The 15,009-nt window shown below is 38.8% G+C and overlaps 1 protein-coding gene across 12 annotated transcripts in view; it reads left to right on the top strand.

Annotated features, from left to right (window-relative positions):
• HMG20A (high mobility group 20A) overlaps positions 1 to 15,009 on the top strand; it is a 183,782-nt gene that overhangs the window by 39,481 nt on the left and 129,292 nt on the right. For 9 of the 12 annotated variants that reach the window (XM_074837050.1, XM_074837055.1, XM_074837049.1 and 6 more), the window contains 2 exons: positions 15 to 158; positions 2,500 to 5,307. In XM_074837050.1, the coding sequence (XP_074693151.1) occupies positions 15 to 151 (137 nt within the window). In that variant the 3' untranslated portion in view covers positions 152 to 158; positions 2,500 to 5,307. Of the gene's footprint in view, positions 1 to 14; positions 159 to 1,192; positions 1,274 to 2,499; positions 5,308 to 15,009 lie in introns of those variants that run through there. The other 3 variants (XR_012624803.1, XM_074837059.1, XR_012624804.1) reach the window with 3 other exon arrangements.

The raw sequence follows: 15,009 nt of genomic DNA, 5'->3' as shown, positions 1-15,009 counted from the left end.
TGTGTTAACTCTAGGTAGCGGGGAAACACCCACAATGGAAACTATTGATTCCTACATGAATAGGCTGCACAGTATTATTATGGCTAACCCACAGGAGAACGAGAACCTCATAGCCACAGTCCGAGATGTGGTAAACAGACTTGAACGCTAGTGACTGGGTAAGCGTTTGCTCTTAGGCTGCTGTTGTTTGGCATCTACTCTGTACCTCTGGCACTTGTTCTGACAGTGATTCTTGTGCTGGTCACCATGTTGTACAATCAAAAAAGTTTTCTTCCTCGAAGTCACAGGAGCAGGCTGACGTAAGCAAAGTCAAAGGGGTTGAAAATATCCAACAGCATGAAAGGGTTCTGAAGTTTCTCTTAGCTCCAAGATCTTTTGTATAAAGACATAAATAATTGTCTGTCCTACTTGTGTAAGGTGAATAAGAATACTGACAGAATGGTGTAAAAAGATAAATTATTTACATTTTAGTAACAGGGTGACTAATTTAGAAGAAGGTTCCTTTCTTGAGTGAAGTAAATCTGAAAAATTCTGCATTAATTGTAGAATCGGATGGTCACAGAGGAATATTATTTGTCTCAAGAGGTTACAGGTGAACTCAACTCTTAAAAACTGAAAATATCCTGCAACTACCTGCTCCGTAGCACCTGTAGTCAGGCTCTTCTGGTTATGAAGGTTCACGTGTAAATGAAGTGCTGATGTGTGGTTCAGGCTACATGTCGCATTTGCTGAGACTCTAATGATCGTGTGGTTTGTGCATAGATTATTACTCAGCTCATGATTCTGCATCTTTGCTTCTGTTTAACAGCTTAGAAGACTGTAATAGGGAACTGGTATTTCTTTGTTGATTTGTTTTTCTACTCAGTCTTTCTGCACTACTATGCTGCTTTGCATTTCCCACACTGCTTACTCTCCCACTTTCCCCATAATGCACAGCACTAGACAGCCATTAGGAGTTTGCCTACTTCTGTTTTAACTGGGTACATACCTGCATTCTTTAGGCATTTATTGAGTAGAGATCTACTGTACATGTGTTGAATAGTGTTTAGAAATGCAAATGTTGTGCCATCTGCAATATGAAGACAGGCTTTTCATCCTTTCTGATTCTGACCTTTTGTGATACTGTGTAGAACAGTTAATTACAGTTCCCCATTATAGTGTGGCTTAAGCTAAAAGATCATTGTCCTTCCAGAGGGTAGCCAGATGGAACGGACTATAGTTCTAAGAGATGACTGAGCTCCCAGCAGAATAAAGAAGTGCCTTTACTGCTGCTATTTATGAAGGGAACAGCTTGTCGATCCAGGTCTGGGATTTTTCAGTAGCTCATCAACCTCCTCATTTTCGTATACTGTTTTCGATTAGCACTCAAGCTCAAAAAGAGAATCGGGGGATGGGGAGGTTTTACAGAAAGTCTAAGAGGGAAAGCAGTTTCTCATCAATCAGTTATTAGAAGGGCGTGCCGGGCCCTGAAACACATGTTTGTCCTTTAAGCACCTTGCCAGAAAAATCTTATCTCAAGGCTACTAAAATCAAGACTTTGGTTCTCATGTCAGACAGATTCATATTTCCTAAATGATGGACAATTTCTGTGTTGTTAAAAATGCAAATACCTTTTTCTTGAATAAACTGGATTCAGTTGTAATAGGTTTGGAAAAAATAATTCTTGCTTTAGAATTCTTTCTTTCTCTTTATAGTTGAAAAATAGGACTCCATTCCCTTCTTCCCCCTCCTACCAATACCTTCCCCCTTTTTAGCAGCAAAACAATGTGAGGCAGTTAAAAACATGATTAACAATCACCTAGTTTCATTATATAAAGGCATGCCTGTAACTGGATATAATGATCAAGTAATTCATAGGACTAGTAACTACACTGATGTTCACTTGGCAATGATTATATTTTCTGACAAAATCTTAGAAGGTAGAGGGTTGGGCTTTATTGGAGCCAAACCTAGGAAAATGTAGAGCTTCCCTCAACAGATAGAAAGGTTCAGCTGGCATCTGATAAACTGTATCAGTAAACTGTCATCATCATTGTCCCTTTGTTAACATGCCTATGAAGTATATTAGTTCTCCTAAATGTAATGTCTTTCAACCAAATAATCCTGTTGAGACACATTAAAATCAAGTTCGTAGAAAACTCTATTTATTATGATACTCTTGTCAACCACTGTAATTCACAGAACTGAGGTGGGTTTTGGTTTGGTACATTGTGTTTAGTGACTATTTGACTATACTAGTGAATGTTTTAGTTTTTGTGTACTGTATGGTAAAGAGAACTTCAAGCAGTATATGGGGGAGAAGAGGAAGCTTTTCGTTATTTAGCACTGTTCTTTGGATGGAAACAGGAATTCAGTTACAGTTCTGTCTCTGTAGGCTTCTTTGCTATACTTCTTAATACTGTGTTTTCAGATGAATCATGCAAACAATAATGTCATGGTGCCTATTTAATCCTGGCAGATCGTAGTCTTCTAACACTTATTCTTCTGTTTTGTCTGCAGGTCTCGTGACCCAGGGATGCTTTACAAAATTCTTTTGGCCAGTGTGGAATAAGAAGCCATGAGGGAAAGACTAGGGGTGGGAGGCAGAATTGCAGGTTTGTCCTGGTCCCTGCCTTTGTGGTTTGTCAGTGAGACAAATAGATCAATGCATTAAAAGGTCTTAAGAAGCCACGGACACCACCCACTAAACATTTGGAACTGTCCTCTGTGTAAACATTTAAGAGCATGCAACTTTTGTGCAATCTTCAGTTTCTTATTAATTTTGCTGGGTGTGAGGGTGCCTACTTTCTGTGGACTGGCTCACTGTGGAGATGAAATCTCGCAGTTCGTAAAATGAAGTCAGCCTATGTGTTGTAGTAATAACTTTGATGTGTTCTATTGCCTAATGTCTTCTAGTGTCTTTTATTTTGTGTTCATGTTTATCTTGTGGGATTACCTTCTTCCACTTTAGTTTTGTTCTTTTGATCTTGTTATCTGATACTTGCAGTACTGGATAGCAGCGCTTGTGTTCTCTTCTAGAACAGGCAGTCTTCCTTGGTGCACTGTCTTGTCCTACCCTGCCTTCTATGTTTATATAAGCTTTTCTTAAGCAGAATCCTGTTTTCTTTTGTGTTGGCCTGCAATTTCTACAATGTGAGCTTGCTCCCTGCTAGAGACTGGCTGTGGTTGATGCTTTGACTTGATTCTACTACGAGACACACTTCCTCTCTCCCCCCTCTCTTCAAGCACCTCTCTTTCACATAGCATCCTGCTCTTCTGTGAAGATCTCCTGTTATCTTTTGAAAATGTTTGATGGAGCATTTTACTACCGCAAAGGTCAGTGCTAATCAAGATAGAAAATGAGACGTTAGTTGTTCTCAGCAGGGAAAATCGGAATCTCCATTTTAGACTAAAACCACAAAGCTTGTCCTTCCTCTGATATGTTGCTCAGTCTAATTTAATGTTACTGCCTTGTTTTAGAGAGAATGATCTCATGGTGAGAGTGGTATTCTATAAAAAGAGAAATGGGCAGGGGGATTGCCTTTTTTCTGCCTTCCTGAAATCACAGTGCTGGGAAGCAATATGCCTGAAAGCAGCACACGTATTTTTGCATGAATTATTAGGACAGAGAAGGTTATTAGCAGCTAGATCCACATAGCAGCCCACAGAATTCTACATTACAGCCTGTAAGTGCTTTCACCTTTTGTACAGTTAAAGTACAGCCTGTGGAGCCTATAGCATTCAACATATTATGTTCCAATGTGACCTAAATGGCCTTTCACTTATATCAAGTAAAACTGCATGCTAGAGTCTGTAATCTTGCTGAGCTACACTGCATCTCCTGTCAAAGATGAAGGCACCTACTGTCTGCACTAACTTATGCAAATTATTTGCTGCCCTTTGTTTCCTGTCAAGTTGTTAATTCAGACTTTGGTTGAGTGCTTGTCGGACACCTCTGGGCTTTATGGTAGTGGTTGAAATGCTCTTTCTTCCACATGACAATCTTCTTGCTCCTCCTTAAGAAATCTTTAAGATTTCCCTGTTATGAATTGGAGATTGCTTTCATTACTGGAGTGAATTGCAGTCAGCATCACTTTAACGTATCTCTAACACAAGTATTTGAAGATTAAAAAGCAGTTTCTTCTTTTCCCACGGTGTACTCATGGACTTCATCGTTGCCTGAAGCCATCTCCAGGTCAGCACCTTGTATGTTGGGTATCTGCTTACGCATGGGCTTATTGCTGTAGCCAGGCAGCAAGGATTTTCATGTAAATTCAAGTCTTCCTTCGGGGAGGAAACTCCTTTCTCTTGTCTTCGGTCTCATTTTCAAGACTTCACAAAAAAGAACCTCTATTTGCTGCATTGACCTCCATTTTCCTTAGCATGGATGAGACCAACTGATGTTGGCATGAACTTTTTTAGTGGATTCTGTAACAAGTATTGTGCAGGGAAAAAATTCTACAGGTTAATAATGTCTCCAGAAGAAGCAACTTCATTTCCTGTGTGTATCTTGTTTTTTAGAATTGATGATATTTGACTTTTACTGAAGCGGCCAAAATGCACTGCATAGCCAAAAGTTGATTTACAAAATTCTAAAGTTCAGTCTATGGCATCTTACCTAATACCTGGAGTTGTATCCCGTAAAGACTCCGGAAATTGCTATGTAATATGATAGTAGGATGCAATTCCAGGCTGTGACGTACACATACCGTAAATAAGGTATGGCTGGCTGCAGGCTGCTCCTGCTTACATAAGTTTGATGCAGCTCTCAGCTTGTGGCGTACTGCTAATACATCATTCTTTTGAGTAGCATGCAAGTGTTATGGGATAGGAAGTTTAAGGTGATATTATTAGCTGGGGGCTGACAAATCCCTTGCTTTTTCCCACAAGGAAGGAGAGGAGGTGGTGTACCCATCTTAAAGCATCTGAGAGAAGGCTAAATTCTTGCTTAGCAATGTGACAGATGATGTTTTGTCTCATTAAGAAGCTTCTTAGTTACATTGATTAACCCTATAAAAATGGATTTTGTCTTTCCAGTGTTTTCTGAGTGTCACTTCAGTTTACATTTTTCAGTGTTGGCTGATTAAAAAAATGTAAAAAATGAAGTGGGTGTCAAGAAGAGTGGGATAAAATGCTTTTGTCACTTAGAGAAATGTTAAAAGAAATATATGAAAACGGAATCCATTTGCTGGATTAATGTGTTTGGAATTGTTGAGATGCCAAGTTTTCTGTACAATGTTTTTGTAATTAAACTTTGGAGTTCCTTTGTTTTTAAGAAGTTGATGTGCTTGTTTGACACTTGCTTCATTAAAATTGTTCAACATTGAATCCATTCTGATTCAATTTTAACTGTATTTTCATGAAAGAATTATTACTAGCATTGCTCTCTCATCTGAGAGATTTTGGCAACTCCATGTTAACCTTCGAAAGGAAACAATTTGCTCCTTCCCTCTCTCCATTGTAAGTGTATCTCCCTCTGAAAAAGCTCAAGGAAGTAGTTTTTATTTATGGTGATTAAAACTTCAGAGGTCTTTGGTTATAGCTAATTGTTATCAGGACCCTTCCTGTCATCTTTGTTCCCCACCTTGAGTAACTTCAAAAATGTCATGTCTATCTCTCGGCCCTTTTTGACATCCTTGTCTTCCTTTGTCCTTCCTTATTTCCCACCACCATTATTTATTTTCTCTTCCTATAAGACCCTTCTGTGTTATACTTATTGCCCCCCCTCTTGATTTTCTTTTCCCCTACTAGATTTTTATAATATATCTTCCCTTCTGCTTGCTGAGTATGGAGCCAAACTGTAGCCTCGTGAAATTTATACTTTGGGTGTAGATCCTCTGTGGAGGAGTTTGGATGATTTGTGCCTCCACTGGTGCTCTTTCTGAGGTCACAGTGCTGTAAGCAACCATGTCTTTATGTCACTTTTGTGGTCACATCTCATTACTTTGATTGCCAAATTAATGCCTTGTCTCTCTGTATACCAACAGACTTGGTTCAGATACTCTCAGCTATCTGGGACGGACTGCACATTGAGATTTACAATGCTTTGGAGATTTTGTAAAGCCAATTATGAAATGGTAAAGATATAAAAAATAGAATGAATATAGGTAAATCTCCTGTAGGAGAATAGCTACTGTGTGATGCTGGCTAGTCCAGAGTTGGAGAAGGTAATAGCAAAACAGGTGCACACCTGGAGGAAAAAATTAAGAGCAAAGCAGCAATAAGTTTATTACAAGACAAAGATCTAGTTCCTTTCTAACCTGTAGTGCTTTACATGGCATCAGGAGCAGATGGTGGTCAATCATGCTCAATTTAAGACAGTGTAGTGTAATATTTCTGCTGGTTTTTCCTGTTTGTTACCCCGTTTGCTGCTGGTCAGTTGGACTGTTGATTAATAATCATCTAAGGGCAGTTAGGGGGATTTGAGGGCTTTGGGCTCTTTTAAGAGGAAGAGATCACTTCCTCTTTCCTCAGGCAGGTTCCTGTTGATAATGTATTTGGAATCTGAAATTAGGTCTCTTTTTTTTTTTAATCTTTTGCTTCAATACATTTGTATCCTTCAGAGTCAGGAGTACACTCAGGTCTATCCTCTACTTCTGCCATAGAATTTTTCTCCTTGTGAACCATGAATAGTTTGCTGCCTCTTTCTTCCTCATTGCTCACAGTATTGAGGGGTTCTTTAACTTTTTTGAATATATTCATAATTTGCCATCTTAATTATGAAATCTCTGGATTTTGTATGTCTTGTACCATTTTGGTATGTGGTAAAGTATCCACATCCATTACGTAATACAAGGAATAACACTTCTATAAACTGATTTATGGGTTATACTAATAAACCTGTAATTCTTATGCTGCGGGGTTTTGATTTTTATCATTTAACATGTAGACACTGATAGTTTGTGTATTTGAAGATATAAAAACTGGGGTTTGTGAAGGTTTGAAGCTTAAGTCTGTATTATTACTGCTATATGGAGACCTGTGCAGTGCAAGGTTGTGAGTATTTGTGCCAAAGTAATGACAAGCAAATGCATCTAGGATATTTCCAAGCACAGTTTGGGAGGGCAGCAAGAGGAAAAGGTGGCTGTACGAATCATGCTAGACATGAAAATGCACGGCTTCCTACTCTATGAAGTTTTCTAACTTAGAGAAACACCTTAGAGAAGAGAGGTGTGATGCTGATGGCAGATTTCACTGAACTATGGCTACTGTGTGAGCGCTATTTTAAAGGTACATTGTGAGGGAGATGTGATGAGTGATCTGCTATTCTCTCATTTTCTGTCTTTGACTTAATGTTTCACCCCAGTATGGGGACACATGCAACACAGGTTTATTGTGTTTGTGTCTATTTGTAGCCACAACACAGTGTTCAGACAGCTCTGTAGGTTTGAAAAATCAATGTTTATTTTAAACTATACAGATTTTCTTTGCATGCATATACTAATAAGGGAAACTTAGTACTGAAATGCCATCAGTTCTGTTAATTACTTTGTGAAGTGCTGAAGTAACACTTAAAGACCTGCAGGGAGATGGAGAGGTAGAGAAACAATGTAGAAGGGGGATTGCTTGTTCAGTTGAGTGGAGAATTGCATCATGTGAAAACAGTTAAACTAGGGTTTTAGGTCCTGATCCTGAAGTGCTTAAGCATGAGGTCAACTTTCTACTTGTGAGTGGTTCCACTGAGTTGACTAGACTTAAATTTATAAAAATTGACTTCCCAAATTACTTGCCACATCAGTGCTATAGATCAGAAATATATAAAAAAAAAATGAAGCACATCTTAAAACAGTCCTGAGGAAGCATGTATTCTTTGAAAAATATCTGGAAATACTTATTTAATGAGAATACATTTAAGAAGGTACTAGAAACAGTGTGCCCAGTTAACCCATTAATGGGATTTGAAGCCACTGCATGTTGCTAACCATGCACATTGTTCTATTTAGAATGCTTCTTTTTCTTCATCTCCTTCATGCTCTGTCTTTATATCCAGGTTTGTGTCATCAGAAATTAAGCCTCCATCCTCCTCTATAAGTATATGTAAATAATTCACTGATACCAGAAACTGTATTATGTAGCGAAACTGTCCTAGCTTTCATGTTTTAGGGGAATATAACATATTCTTTTTAACATGATAAATAGTACAGTGGGATTCTGAAATTAGAAATGGTGACATTTCTAATTGTTATTGAAATGAGAAATGGTGACATTAGAAATGGTGGACATACAAGGTTCTCCAAGAAAGTGTAGGTATCGGTACATTTTGCTAATTTGTTAGGCAGTTTGCTTGCAGTGTGTGGAAAGAAAAGTTTTGATTAAAGACTTGAGAAGCTCTCTGAGTTTAATAAACAGAAAGCTTTGATTCTCTTGCTGATAAATGGAGAAGTTTCCAGCTGGTCACAAGTGCTACTGTTTATAAAGTATAAGCTTTAGGGGAAGTAAGTAAAGGGAATTATGAAGAACATAAGCAGGATAGTCTTCCAGACTTACTAACATGCATATGTTTAATTTGAATATTGTAAGCGTAAATATTTAAGCAATTTGTTAGAATTCATTCCTTATGTGCATATCTGCTCAGGCCTGGCAAGAGGATTCTGGTGCTGATTTACCCTGGCCCCATAGCTGTCCCTGCGCTTATGCTAGTACAGCGTGGTTGAAAAATTTGGTTTTGTTGATATTAAATCATAATTGTGTATATATTATTGAATTGATGTAAGTTATTCTAAGATATAAGAAGATTCTAAGATCCTTTGCTTTCTCTTTTCCTGTTGATGAAATGGTTCATCTCCTAAAGTTGTTAAATACTACTGTTTACAGGTGTGTAGCTTTGGTCAAGCATGCTCTGGAAGGTGAAAGGCATTGTCACTTTTCCCCAGAAGAACGTCCATGCGTTGAAGTCCATCTGATCTTTTTGTTCATAAATTTGGATTCTAAATATGTATGTATAAAGAGTTCTGGCTGTCCAAATCCTTGGCTGCTAGATATCCATCTGGCTTCCTTGAATTGAGTAGAAGAATGATACTCACGACCACCAAATACCTGGCTGTCTGGGAATCAGAAAGAGGTCTAGTTTTCTTTCTGGAATAATGGTACCATGGGATTTCTCTTTCAATCTCACATTGGCAGTTTTAGTTTTATTAAATCTGTTCCAGTGTTAGTTAAGAAAGAATTCCCTCATCTAATTTATTTGAAATAATGTTGCTTAAGCCCAGGACACTTGCAGAGCAATCCCAAGCTGAAATTTTAGGCATATAAACATACTGTTTCAACCACTTGCCCTTCAAAATGGATGTTAACAACTGTATTAGTATTCTAATTCTTCTCAGAGGAAGTTTCTTTTCCTCTATGACACTTCAAATTCCTGCCCAAGTTGTTTGTGTTTCTTTAATATTGGAGGAAGAGAAGTAAACTGTTTGGACGGGGGAGGAAGAGATGCAGGAAGTTTATCAGAATGCAAGCCAGCAGGATGGCTGAGTCCAGGAGTGTGAAAAGCTCTGGAAAATTAATCTAACACCTTTCCCGGAAAGGACTGTGGCTTTTTTAGCATGAGTGTTGTATATGCTTGGAAACAGCAGTACACATGCTGTTTTCCTTGTCTTTAAGCATGGATTATGGAGGGTGTTGACTTTGTCCTCAAAAGATTTCAGTTCTTTTAAAACACTTCTATAGAAGTAGAGCATCTGCTCCTTTAGAAGAAATGTGGCTGTATACCAGCATGTGGCTTTCAAGCATATGCTATGAACTTGATATGCAGGAGGGAAGGGTGTAATATTTCTTCTGCTTACTTGCCTTATTAATGAGTGGCCCTGGCATATGTAAATGCACAGAGTCAAATTCTGTTTACGACCCATTTTTTTCTGAAAAAGGTGAATAAGAATTACCACCTACCCTCACCCCATTAAAATCTTGTAGGATAAGGACAGCAGGAATAAGGATACAGGAATAGAATTTTCATTTATTCCTGAGGTTACTGTTCACCTACTGCCAGTGCAGAAATGGTTAAGTTTTTAGCCTTAGTAAGTTTAGATTCAGACCTGCATATTCCATACATTCTTGAAGTGGTTTTGAGCAGAAAAAGTAGCAAATGTGAAAACAGAATTCCAGCTGCATCCTAGTTTCAGGACTTCACATTTATGAGGTAAATGTGCATTTCCAGATGTCTGAAGTATCTATTCACATAAGGAAAAGAACCCATTTTCTACTGGGAGAAGCAGTGCCCTCTAATGATAAATCTTGGTATCTCAAAGTGAGAGTGAAAAAGCTAGTGTTAGTGGGAGCCAGAGCCAGGGAGCTTCTGCTTTTCTCAGTTCTCCGGTTTTGTTCTAAGCAGATGGTAGTTTCTTGGGGTTTTTGTGTTTTGTTTCGTTTGGTGGGGTTTTTTTTAATTATTTTATTTCTTTGTTTCATGCAGATACATTATTCTTTTTCCTACCATGCTTTGAGGGCTGGTCAGGGTGGAAGTGGTACAGCAAGCATTCTTGTGTTACAAGGAAATGCTGGTACGGCAAATAAAACATGAACTCAGTTTGCATGTCTTTGAAGTTCTTGTTCTGACAGCATGGAATGGCTGTGATAAAGGTTTCTAGTTGGCTAAAGCTGATTCTGTGTGTTGGCTGATATGTAAAAGCAGCACAGCTGACTTCTTCTCTAGCTTCCTAACTAGCAGGAGCTGTGAATACATAAATCCATGTAATGGAAGCTTTGCAACTGTTGGTATTTACATAGTACTGTGTCTTTGCAGAGCTGGTTTTCATTCTGGGAGCCCGCAACAGCTTCACACTTAAACAGCACTGCCAGCTCTCTGGAGCTAGAGCATATACAGCATGGTGGTAGCTGCTTCGCTATGATCTTACTCCAGCCAAGAGCATCCCTGCCCAACTGTGAGCTTCACTAACTCATCAAAATAGTAGAAAACTACCCAGCTTTTTTCTTGCTGAAAGCTTTCTGTATTTTGTGAATTGGCTGAGCTCACGAGTCTGGCAAGCGCTAGGGTTTGTGCAAAGGAAGTGGAGGATCAGAGAGGATAGAAGAAGCAGGAACTCCTTTCTGGAGTTATCTTGCTTGCATTTTGGTTCACTATTTCATGAAATTGTACATGGAAATGATGTGGGAGCACAGACTATAGAGAACCATCCCCTTTTCAGCATCTAGTGTCAGTAAATATGTGACAAGCCACATCTAACTCCTGACTTCATGCTGTTGCCCTTATCTGTATGTTTTCCTGACCTGCCTGCCTTTCCCTCCCTTGCCCTCTTCCTTTATGCTAAGCTGTTTCAGCTTAAAACCAGATAAAATCGAGTCACTGCCTCTGCCAGCAGAGATTTTTCCTATAAAGTTTTTTTTCTCAATGTCACTGGAGGAGTAGTGGATTTAGAAGGGGCCCACAACTACTGCAACTGAAGTGTTTAGAAAAGGCAACACTATGGAAGTAAGTGTTCTAAATTATCTTGTCTTCTGTGAAATGGGGGCAACAAATCAGCCCAGCAACAGTGCCATTTTCTCTGGTACCAGTTTCCAAGCCAGATTCTGACAAAACAAACTGAAAGTATAAAATCAAGACTGCTTAATCTAGGGGGGAGGGGGATGAGGGGCAAGATCATGGTACTGATAAAAGAAAACACACAAAATAACAAATGCCTGGCTTTCTCCCTTGGGGTATGCATTCAACCGTAGAAAGAATGTTTATGGAAGAATATGTTGTGCTGTTTAAGCATGCTTCAAAGAACATATCCTTTCTTACCTTGTAGGAATTCCTCCTAATGGAATTCACTCCCAAGCACCTTGGTGTTTTTCTTTTTTTTTCTTTTTCTTTCTTTCTTTTTTTTATACCATAAGTCAGCAGAACTGATGTATATTACCCATGGGCCAGTTTGTACAGGGGTAGCTTAATCTGGGCACGTCCTTACCGTGAATTGAAAGTCTGTTGTATTTAATGGGGTGTTAACTCAGTTTATTCTCTGGGATTTGTGCAGTAATTTTATCGCCTGCAAAAGGAGCAATTTGAAGCCAGATGAAATGTTAGGTATACTCTGTAACATACCTGCTGAGCTTGGCAATGATGTCTGGACATGCTTGCCTTATTCCCGTGTTTATATTTTCTCATCACATCTCTTGCATCTCTCTTTCTGGTAGTGCTGCTTTGAGTTTGAGGGTTATCACCCTTTAAGGAAATAGATCTATATGTACTGCATCTGGTCTGTTTCCAAATCTGGTAGTCCGTCTTGGACTAATGCAGCCCTTTGATTTCTTCAGGTTTTCATGGGCATAACTGCAGGCAGGATTTGGTCTCTACATCTTTCTCAATATATCCCAACTCCGACTTAATCTTTGTCCCTTCTCACCTTCAGTCCTGACCTCCCCTGTGACTCATCACTGCTGGACTTTGCTCTCTGGCTTGCATGGATTCATTCACTTGGTGCTTTCTCCATCTCTCTGAATCCTTTTGACATTGTATAAACTTCCTTTTCTCATATAAGTGATGGCAGAAGGAATCCCAAGATCCTCTTTAAGAGTGACTGTTACACAGATGCAATTTTGCTTTGGTACCAACCAGCACTACTCAGTGTCACATGGTATTTCACACCTAGTTGCTGTCTAGGCATTCAATTTTTAGTTAAACGATGCTGTAGGCTGCCATCTACCAAGGCTTATCCTACTCTGTGTTTGCTTTTCCTATCTTGTCTTATCCCAATTCAGTCCCATACAAGAAAAGATGTGTCAAATGCTCTTGGCAGTGCAGAGAAGCATAAGAATAATGGTGGATTCTGAAGTCAGTTTTTAACAAAAAGATTAGTCAGTAGTTGAGTTCAATGATGTTGTAGCAGAACCTGCGGTGAATTACAGCCCAAGACAGTGATAATGTTAAAGAAATGGTTTCCTCTAACGCTGAAGCACCAGCAGAACAAAGACAGAGAGAAAATCAAAGATGAAGAACAAAAATCAACTTAAAATTGACTGACTGTAGTGTGAGAGACTGCTATAAAGACTTTTCTCAGATACAGCTGTTCTGTGAGGGAGAATCGTGTAGATCAGCATCCATGCCTTAGGACACAAAGCTGACTTGTTCAGTCATCTTACATAGGTGGTCTTACAACTGCCTCATGATAAGACCACAGACAACAGTTTCATGAATGTTAAAAACCATTTGGAGGTTGCTAAATTACTAGGCAGTATGTGTTTGAGTCACACTATATCACTTCTGTTGAGCTAGCCTGAATACATTATGTGGTGTTCATGCTGGTTGTAGAGGACAGACAGCAGTAACTTCATCAGAAACTCTTCTGGAGCACATCTATGCCCTGAACTAATATGAAGCATCAGGTTTGTTTGTCTCAGTTCAGTTTGTTGTCATGTGGTTTTGACACTTTTGAGCTAGTAGTAGGTATTTCACAATTAGATCAACTGTTCTGTAGAGCCAAATCTTCAGAGAAAAGTTTTGGCCCCCTTGAAATTAATGAAAATTTGGTCACTGAATTTGCTGGAGCCAGGACTTCATCTGCAGTCTTCAGCCATTATATATGTGGTTATGGATTATCAATCTGTAGGGAAGCTGAAACTGGCTCTGCGGCTTTTCCTAGACTTATCCAGTATCTCCAATCCTGCAATACAGCTTCACAGAGGAATGTACATGGGGTTTCTCCTAAGAAAAATCAAAGAGGAACTCCCGCGTTGCATTACAAGGCTGAAAAAGCATACAATTCTTCAGCTAAAATAGCAGTGCTCTTTCACAAATAATGGGGGTCACTGTTTCTCTGCTGAGCTTCTCGTATTATTGATACTTGTCAGCTGGGTTCCAATTTGATGATAAAATATCAACACTTTAAAATCCTAGCAAGGAGTTTCAAATCACAAAAATGTCAGTCCTGTCACTTAAAGAAACACAGTTGCTACTTTTTCTTAATGACAGGAAATTTCAATTCAATTTGGAAGTTCTCTAGTAATAAATTCCCCGAATCTACTATTTGACTATTCAGGCCCAATGCTTTTTCACATCACAGATCTGTTGAGAGGAAGGTCTCCTCAGGGTGAGGTGGGAGGACTGAGCCTGGATCCAGATAATCTAGTTTTAGTTTCTAGGCTCTGAGATAGACTTTCTGTGTGTGACAGATGCTATTTCTGTCTTGTGGTCTGGTCAACATACTAGCAAAAGATACTCAGATACTTCAGTGATGAGGATGATAAAAGAACTGATGTAGAGAGAGTTCTTGGGCAGGTCATTTCTTTTTCTCTGCTTCAGTGCTTCATTGTGCAAATGAAAAGAGTAAACATCATCCATTTAGACTGAGAGCTGCCTGAAAAGGGGGCTGTGTCTTAGCCTGTGTGTCAGCAGCGTCCAGGAAATATCACTGTGATCTGAATAGGAATCTCTAGGCATTGTTCTGTTAACCTCCAATAATAGTTTTGGATATGGTTAAGAGGATTAGGGATTAGAAATAATAATTTGTCAGGTTTTTTATTGTTATTTAAGGCAGATTTGTGATAACTCTTTTCTGTTTGAGATGTGCTGCCTACAATAGCACAAATAATGCAGTTGTATCTTGCTTTCATTATTCTTTCTCAAGCTCTGGCCTTTAAGAGCGCAAACAGAAATGGTATCTATACAAGGAGGTGACAAAGGTCTTGTGTTGTCTTCTGAAGACAGTCCTTTTTTGTTTGCATGGCATAGTAGTCAGAAAATGAATCAGGAAGGTACAGTGGATAAAAGAGAATGAATGATATGACTGAGTGTGGGAGCCAGAAATAACCTTTTGACTGGGCTTGTTCACCTAGCTAGAAATTATTAATATAATGAAAGTGTGATTTTTAACCATCTTTAAGCATACAGATGTAGTCTGCCTGGACATATATTTATGCCAAAATACTTAATTTTGGTGTGGATGCATTAATAAAATGAAATGATCCAGTATTAAAATCAGTATCCATAGTCTTATGTAATTTAACTGTATCAGTTTAGAAACTGATTTTTAGCATACTAATGAGCCCTGTTTAGGTTCGTTGTCTACAGAGAGTGCATAGTAAATAATACCATTACAA

The sequence above is a fragment of the Strix aluco genome, chromosome 12 (genome assembly GCF_031877795.1).
Source record: "Strix aluco isolate bStrAlu1 chromosome 12, bStrAlu1.hap1, whole genome shotgun sequence".
Lineage (NCBI taxonomy): Eukaryota > Metazoa > Chordata > Aves > Strigiformes > Strigidae > Strix > Strix aluco.
The sequence above is the reverse complement of the archived record's forward strand: the minus strand, read 5'-3'. Positions and strand labels throughout refer to the sequence as shown.